Source organism: Ipomoea nil, unplaced genomic scaffold (genome assembly GCF_001879475.1).
Source record: "Ipomoea nil cultivar Tokyo-kokei standard unplaced genomic scaffold, Asagao_1.1 scaffold1043, whole genome shotgun sequence".
NCBI classification, from domain to species: domain Eukaryota; kingdom Viridiplantae; phylum Streptophyta; class Magnoliopsida; order Solanales; family Convolvulaceae; genus Ipomoea; species Ipomoea nil.
Window position 1 is genome coordinate 13,453,669 of NW_017617471.1, and position 9,069 is coordinate 13,462,737.

The window sequence follows — 9,069 nt, forward strand, 5'->3', positions numbered from 1 at the left end:
CCCGAACAAATTCTTCAAGAAATCAACACGCTTATTCCTTTTTTCAAAGAAATCCTTGTTGCCCCCCCCCCCCCCCCCCCCCCTCTGTGGCACAACAACTATTTACAATTAGCGGTTAAAAGCAATAACTCTTGATTTGCATTCAAATCCCCTTTCATAAACTTCGTCACTATTTCCGAGTCTAATTCTACTTTCACATTTTAAAATGTTAGGAACATTTTGTTTTAGATTTTGATGATATCCAATGATAGAAATTTTAGTCTCCAATTATTTTATTTTCTAAACTTAAGAATATTTATGATCAATATTCGAACAAACTAAATGGTACCTCGAGTTGTAACAATTTAGTTCATTAAGCCATCCGAATGTTAACTCAAGAGGTCAGTCTCAACAAACGATTTGAAGAGTAACCAGAGTGGTTCCTAACTCTCGAATGGTCCGAGGTGAAGAAAAGAAGAAAGAAGATTGAAGATTCAAAGAGTAGAAGACAACAAGATCAAAATGTTGCAAAGACCGAGAGGTGGAAGGGTCTACCTTTCAAAGTGCTACAAGAACGAATGGTAAGGTCAACCATTCGTAACCGAAAGGTTGCAAAAGGTCGAAGGATGGAAGGACCTACCTTTCGAGTAGTAAAAGGAACGAGTGGTAAGTCAACCATTCGGATCTGAGAGGTTTAAGGTTTGAAGCGTTAACCTAGTTAACCATTTGGAAGGACCGTTCGAGACATTCTCTGAGTTAAACAGTCTAAAATCTTAAAATGCTAAGCAAATGTGTCCAAGGTAAAGTGAGTCCTGGGAACAATCCCAAGAAAGATATTTCCTTAAATGCCTTCGACATTTTGTGCAGAACAAAAAAGATATGTTTAGCATAATTTAAGTCTTTAATTCTATTTCTCTTTAATAAATTGCAAAGACAGATTTGTGTTTCAAAAACAGGCGCGCAATCAAGCTAGAATACTCTGTTTATTCCATTCCTTCATCATACCTAAAAAGACAAACAGCTGCTTTGTGTTTATACATGTATACGAGAATACACATATATGAATTTCGCAAAGCTGGGTGTTTCTGCAGCAATCAAATCCACCGTTTCCTTGAAACCCGTCGCGACAGTCACCATAAACCTCTCAATTTTGGAGTCTCTTCTTCTTCACTGCCAGAACCTCAAGCATTTCTGGCAAATTTTTTCACAGATGATATCCACTGGATTCATCAAAGACACATATGCGGCAAGCAGGGTTCTCAAGTTTTGCACTGATTCCCCCTTCATTGGCATCAACTGCACTGAAAACATATTCACTCAGATCGAAAACCCGAATGGGTTTTCCGTAAACACCATGATGCGAGCTTACCTGCAGCAAAACATGCCCCAAAATTCCATCTTTTTGTATAAATCGACGTTGAGGGAAACTCTGTGTGTGGATAATTATACGTTCCCAATTCTTTTCCAAGCTGCCACGCTCCGGTGCTCGGTGCTGGAGGGTGGAGAGTTGCATAGTCATGTCGTGAAAATGGGTTTTGGATCAGATGTTTATGTTCGGAATACTTTGATAAACATGTACGCGGTGGGTGGGAATATGGGTGATGCGAGGAAGGTGTTTGATGAAAGTCCTGTGCGGGACTTGGTTTCCTGGAACTCGATCTTGGCAGGGTATGTTCAGGCGGGGAATGCTGAAGAAGCAATGATGGTATATGATCAGATGCCTAGGAGGAATGTGATTGCCTCGAATTCTATGATTGTGTTGTTGGGTAGGTGCAGTAGGGTGGCGGAGGCTTGCCGTTTGTTTCATGAAATGGACGAAAAGGATTTGGTTTCATGGACCGCTTTAATTTCTTGCTATGAGCAAAATGGGTTTTATGAAGAGGCTTTGGATTTGTTTGTTCAAATGTGTGTCAAAGGGATTGCTATGGATGAGGTTGTGATGGTTAGTGTGTTCTCAGCTTGTGCAAATTTATCGGTTCTAGAGACTGGGAAATTGGTTCATGGTTTGGTTGTTAAAGTTGGTTTTGAATCTTATGTCAACCTTCAAAATGCTTTAATTCATATGTATTCCAGCTGTGCAGATGTAAATGCTGCACAAAATATGTTCGATACAAGTGAGAATCTGGACCAGATTTCTTGGAATTCAATCATCTCTGCCTATGTGAAATGTGGTTCATTGGAAAAAGCCAGGGTGTTATTTGATTCCATGCTTGAGAAGGATCGTGTATCGTGGACCACGATGATTTCTGGGTATGCCCAACACGATCAGTTCTTCGAGACTTTAGCTTTGTTTCAAGAAATGCTGCACATAGGCGTTAAGCCTGATGAGACAACTTTAGTTAGTGTGGTTTCGGCTTGTACTCGCCTTGCAGCCCTCGAGCAAGGCAAATGGATTCATGCATATGTAAGGAAGAACGGGCTTAAGGTTAATGTCATTCTAGGTACCACTCTTATTGACATGTACATGAAATGTGGATGCACAGAGAATGCAATGGAGGTCTTCCATGGAATGGAAGAAAGAGGAGTTTCTTCCTGGAATGCTTTAATTCTAGGGTTGGCCATGAATGGGCAGGTACAAAGATCACTTGAAACATTTGAAGAAATGAAGAAACGCGGAGTGACTCCAAATGAGGTAACCTTTGTGGCAGTTCTTGGTGCTTGCCGACATATGGGCATGGTAGACGAGGGTCGCCAATATTTCGATTCCATGGTGAAATCGTACAGCATTGAACCCAATTTAAAACACTATGGGTGTATGGTTGACTTACTCGGGCGTGCAGGATTGCTCAAAGAAGCTGAAAAACTCGTCCAGACTATGCCTATGGCTCCAGACGTTCCCACTTGGGGTGCTTTGCTCGGAGCCTGCAAAAAGCACGGTGACAGTGAAATGGGAGAGCGGGTTGGCAAAAAACTCCTCGAGCTTCAGCCCTACCATGACGGGTTTCATGTCTTGCTGTCCAACATATACGCTTCAAAGGGAAACTGGGACAATGTGGAGGGCGTGAGAGGCGCAATGATGCAACAGGGTGTGGTTAAAACCCCCGGGTGCAGTATGATTGAAGCAGATGGGATTGTTCATGAATTCTTTGCGGGAGGAGACAAGTCTCACCCCAAGACAAAGGAAATCGAAGTAATGCTAGATGAAATGGTGAGTCGATTGAAAACTATGGGCTATAATCCGGGAACAGAAGAGGTTCTTCTCGATATCCAAGAAGAGGAAAAAGAAAGTAGTCTATTCAGACATAGCGAGAAGCTTGCAATCGCGTTTGGGCTCATTTCATCTCTTCCGCCAACACCAATAAGAATAATGAAGAACTTGCGTATCTGTAGCGATTGCCATTCTGCAGCTAAACTGATTTCCAAAGCGTATAATCGCGAAATCGTGATCAGGGATAGGCATCGCTTTCATCACTTCAAGGATGGTTCTTGTTCTTGCATGGAGTTCTGGTAATCTTTTTGACTTGGCTCTGTTAGATAAGCTGGCAGAACATGATAGATACAGTAATGAGGGTAAATTTCTAACAATAACTTCTTTTGAATTGTAACTTTACACATTTGTAACAAATAACAAATTCCATAATTATAAATGTTCTACCAAGTATTATTGTACTATATATGATATGATATTCTGCACAGATAAATGTAGCCTATAATTACATGGCCAAAGCCATACCAAACTACACTATAATTACATGGCTTTACAAATAAATAGCCATTTTCTACAGCCTGAAAAGAATCATTTTCTTTCTCCATTTGGGGTTGAAATTTACCCCCAAAAATATTTGTGTATCCTAACTAGCTGTACGGGCCAATCTTTGAGAAAGATTGAATGAAACTGTAACTAGACGAGGATCTGAGACTTGGCAGCACCGCGGGAGCACTTTCTCTTGCCCGATTTGTTGCTGAGAGCACATATGCATATCTCAAGAAGCTCGTAGTCTTCTTCCCAGGACAAGAAGGACGCCATTTCAGGATTTCTCAAGAGCATCTTGGATGTCAGATAACCAGCTATCGACCAGGTTTGGTAGAGTCGGGACTGTTTTCCTATGAAATTCCCATGTTTTGTGTCATAGTACTCCGGCCATTTGTCCAGTGGAAGCCTTTTCTCAGCCAACTCTACGGCCCTACTAGCCAAATCTGTTCTGCCCATCTTTAGACATGCCAGTGTGAACTGAAGGAAACCAGAAAACTCAGTTCAGGATCTCAACACACATTCAAAAGCTTTCTAGTAAAAGATACAATTCATCATCAATTTCATTTAAGACAAAAACTTGTGTTCCGTGAGACAGGTCGAGTCAAAATGAATATATATATATATTTGGTGTAAACCACGAGATGTTCCGGGTCTTTCTCCGTCTGTCTTACGGTTCTGGTCCACCCGACTAATTCCCGCTCGCTCCGAGAGGCACAAGAGCCGGCCCAAGGGGAATCGTCACTTGTGGGAATCGAACCCGGGTTATCCCAAAATTCTTCCCCACTTGCCCGGGTTATAAGGGACACTTTATTATCCGTCTCACGGATAAGGGTCTCACAGGTGGGTCACTAATCAGATTTCAAAAATTGGAATTTTATTACAATATATACATTGTCAATGATAATTTAAACCTTTGCCCACTTGATATCAAGAAGTGATATGATGTGTGGATGGTGTTCAGTAATAGAATTATCTTCTCCAGGAAACAATGAATTCATACTTCAACACAGAATAGTTACCTGCCAGAGAAGTGTTGGCCAAGATCCTGCATTATGATATGACCAAGCCCTGCAATGGCCAAATATATACCCCTCAGTAAATAAGAATTGGAAGCCATTACGTGCACTTTCAACTGCAAGTGTGCAACATTAAAATTGATGAGGAAAACTCACGTATTCTTTGGGTCGCATCCCGTGATTATACGCCATTCTTCAGACTCCAAAGCAGGATAACAAATCTTAAGAGGCATATGACCAATAAGATCATCCCATTTAGCTTCAACCAAGTTTAGGATAGCCTCATTTTGTTTTGGGGTACCCAGAGATGAGACAATCGACCAAAGATTTCCTAGCGTGAAGAACCTGAAGTCCATGTGAGCTGGCTGTAAATTCCCAATAAGATAACCACCTTCCTCAGGAATCCAGTCCATTAACCAAGAAGGAATTTGTTCAGGATAAATATTGAACTTGTTAGTAGCGTCTGTGGAGTACTCTTCTGTCTTATATCGGTATATTTCATTTATCTTCTTCATATCAACCCAATAGTATTCCCTAATGTGAAATGATAAAGCACTGAGCCTGTTGTTAACAGCTCTCACCAAATTCTTTGATCCTTCATCTAAAGCAAGCATTTCACGGGCGCACCTAAGAGCCGAGTAAAATAAGGCCTGTGTAAAGAAAACAATGCCATGTCTAAGATACACTACCCGGCACAAACAGCAGTACATGAAATGAAAAATTATTTTTTTTAAAAATGATATCCATCCATTGAGGATGACAAATTATACCATGGACCAGGGTATATCTTGCATTGTAGACCCTAGTCCAAAAATAACCTTAAGATTCTGTATCTATAGTTAACAGTTTTTGTAGCTATCATATTATGTTCAGCAATTATCAAGTTATTTGTTTACATGTACAGAAACTGTTAACTGTAGGTACATAATAATATGTTAACTGAAGGTATACAATTTTTGTATCAGGATTCACAATACAATATTTGTTTACATGTACAGAAACTGTTAACAAGTACGGAATGTGTTAACTGAAGGTACATAATTTGTGTATCAGAGTTCACAATGCAATATGAACCACCATGGTCCATGGTATAACAATTGATTGAGGATATGTTTTAGAGGAATTCAAATCAAATGCATAATAACGTAATGGAGAGCTAGAGAAGATAATCCTAAAACAGATTAGAGACTTCCACTTACTTGAATCTCAAGTGGATGGCCATGTATTCCCATACGCCGATCTATCATGCAAGATCCATCAGTTACTAGCAAAGTAGGAAACATATCAAAGCCATCAGACAAACACAAGTTCAGTATTAGTTTAATTCCAGTCTGTACATCCACTCTTTCTTGCAAGGCAAAGTCACCGGTGATCTTCCCATATGCTCTCAATAAGATAATCCACCACAAGCCTATAAAAGTCACAATGAGAACATCATTTAAGTGCACAGAATTGAAAGTCGGATACCACTCAGTTAGGATCAGTTAAGAATTGAAAGGCGGAAGCACAACAATAAATGGCATCTCAGTTATCTTCAACGTTACGGCAAACAAAGAAAGTCAAACAATTATTATAAGGTATTCACCTGAATCAACGGGTGCAACACGTCCAATTGCTGATTCCCCAAAGTCAGGGTCAAGAACTTCTTCAAACTTGTTTTCATCGAGAGCCACAGTTCTTACTTTAAAGCTCGCAGGCATGAGCCCTTGCCCTGGACTGTAACAGTCAACAGTTTTCTCCCAACTCTAAAATAAAAAAAGATTAGAAATCCACCCAACTCTAAAATAAAAAATAATAACAAAAAAAATCCAAGAAATACATCAAAGATGATCAAGAAATACATCTAAAGACCAGAAGGGTTCAAAGAACAAGTGAGATTATGGTGACTTGGTCAGAAACTCAGAATGCAAAATCCAAAAGAAATCCTCACACAGTCCCATAACCCTGTTCTGTTAGCAATTCATCTGATCCATTCTATCATTTCTAAAAATTCTAAACATCATTTCCAGCATACATAATCTCACAACATATTGTTCCCAATCTCCTATATCCATCTTATAATCTCAGATATTGTTCCCAACCATTTAGAAAGTATTCCATCCCAGTCTCAATACTACTCTCGCCTCCTAGTTTCATTAACAACTAATATACTACTAATGAGTTTGCATAGAAAGATAAAGCAAAGCAAACCAATTATGAATTCCCCTAGCAATTGGAAAGATCTGAGCAAAACATAGATATACATGAATATGACTGAATCCATAATAATAACATAGATTGAAAGACCACAAGATTACCTGCAGTTGCAGGGTATGAAGGAGGAAATTCTTCACAATCTCATTCTCCCCCTTGAGCAAAAATGCAAGGGCTGATGGAACAAAGTCCCTTATGAACACTTGATCATAATTAAGGGGTGTCTTATCATTAGGATCACAGGCGGCCAGGGTCCCAACTGGGCTATCACAATACCTAACTACAGCGTTTTCCAATAGCTTCCACGCCTCCTTTTCAACCTCAGACTCCTTTGTCCCCACTTTCAACTCTTCAATTTGCTCAGCTTTTTCAATCCCCTCCCTATTCAGAGAAGCATTTTGATCCACCACCAGGGGCCTCACATTTAGCCCCCCCTGAACATAAATCCTCTCGAAATTCTTTTCATTTTTCCGGGGTTCGACGGTGCTGGAGAATTCCCGGAGATTAGAAGTAGCACTGGCAACCAAATGGAAACCCCTACTATCACAAGGCCTCAAGAGAACCCTCGATTGGCCCCAACTAAAATTGGACAGACAAAAAATGGGCTTCTGGGTCCTAGGAACGAGTGACGGGCAGCGGTGAAACGCCCGGAAACTCAACGAATTGAGGGAGGGCGAAGGAGGGTGGGGCTTCAAGACAGGAAAGCGCAAGCTCCTCCGATTAAGAATCCGACAACACGGCTGCATAGTCGCGAGTTTCATTGTTTTCATCGCAAAAGCACGAAAAGCCGATTTGCGATGAAGTAAAAATCACGTGGTAAAACAAGGAAGCAGAAATTTCTGAATACTCTGAAGATATGATAAAGTTTAGTTACAGATATCTCTGTATTATGTATGATAAGTAGATTCGGATGGTGGGTTGAACAAAAATCGATAGATTTGTGCGTGTTCAGAATTTGGATTCGTGAATGAATGCGTGTATGAATTTGCTCAGAGGAGATATTGCGGGAAAAAAGAATGGAAAGGGAAAGCTACGCGGAGAAGGGGAGAAGATTGTATGGCTTCCATTTATAAACAAAGACGATGGCGGAGGGCAACGATTAACGATTTACTTTTCAAAGTTTTAGTATTTTTGAATGTTTAAACTGTTGATTTGACGGTTTCTTCTTCTTCAAACAATTTCCTAAAATAAACAATTTTTTTTTTTTTTTTTTCCCTCTGGGATGAAAAATGAATACGGAGTATTATAGTGGCGGAGCTAAGGCAGCGAGGCTATGGTCCTTCAAAAAAATTGTCTGACCCCTCATAATTGTATACCATCCTTCTGAACCCGCAAACTACTGAAGGAATGCACCGTAACTATTCGGCGTTCCTCCAATCACGTCTGGGAATAGTTACGGTGTATTTTTGTAATAGTTGTAGTGCAATCATATAGTAATTACAGTGTAATCGTGTATTTACGGACGAAACTGAAGTAGTTACGATACATTCGTGTAGTAGTTACAGTGTATTCCTTCAGTTCGCACGAGAAAGGCAGTTCACACTTGAACCCGAGCCATTGTATATATCCTATATATAATAAAGCCATATGGTCTTGTGAAAATTAAATGGTGAACATTTAATTTTCACAAGACAATAATAATATTGTTAATTATAATATCAATGACAATAATAATAATAATAATAATTGCAATAATAATAATGATAATAATTTCCACTGATATTTTCTAATATATATATATATATATATATATATATATATATATATTTAATTATTATATTTATTTATATTTCAATTTCTACTGACAAATTATTGTGTGAACATGGTCCACATAATTGTATGGATCATGAATATCAAATACATTTTTAATATATTAAAAATACATTATTTTTATATTGAAAGTACCTTACATACATATATAATGTACCCTTAGTATATTTAAAATATACTTTTTATTGCATGCAACCCCAAAGTTCATAAGTTTGAAATTAATATATGGCATAGCTAGGCGGCCTAATATTTAAGATTGTTGATGTGCATATTGAGGACTACGGAGACAAAGATGCATTATTCGTGGATTCATCGGATACTATCCAACAACACTCTCCAACTTAATTGACGTGAAGTAGGCTTAGTAACATTAAGATTATATTCTCGAATTATTAGTTATCATATTTTATTAATTAC

The 9,069-nt window shown here is 39.0% G+C and overlaps 2 protein-coding genes across 2 annotated transcripts; one reads left to right on the forward strand and one right to left on the reverse strand.

Annotated features, from left to right (window-relative positions):
* The first annotated feature begins 906 nt into the window (after positions 1-906).
* On the forward strand, positions 907-3,504 carry LOC109181881 (pentatricopeptide repeat-containing protein At3g62890-like). The gene has a single exon (XM_019331835.1). It carries the CDS (start codon positions 1,040-1,042, stop codon positions 3,428-3,430), a length of 2,391 nt encoding a protein of 796 aa, XP_019187380.1. The 5' UTR covers positions 907-1,039; the 3' UTR covers positions 3,431-3,504.
* Positions 3,505-3,571: 67 nt separating this feature from the next.
* On the reverse strand, positions 3,572-7,964 carry LOC109181882 (alkaline/neutral invertase A, mitochondrial-like). The gene is made up of 6 exons (XM_019331836.1): positions 6,987-7,964; positions 6,275-6,434; positions 5,889-6,100; positions 4,846-5,339; positions 4,693-4,741; positions 3,572-4,150 (listed from the first exon to the last, which is right to left on the reverse strand). The coding sequence occupies exons 1-6, from the start codon at positions 7,650-7,652 to the stop codon at positions 3,821-3,823; spliced, it is 1,911 nt and encodes a 636-aa protein (XP_019187381.1). The 5' UTR covers positions 7,653-7,964; the 3' UTR covers positions 3,572-3,820.
* Between the last annotated feature and the right edge of the window lie 1,105 nt (positions 7,965-9,069).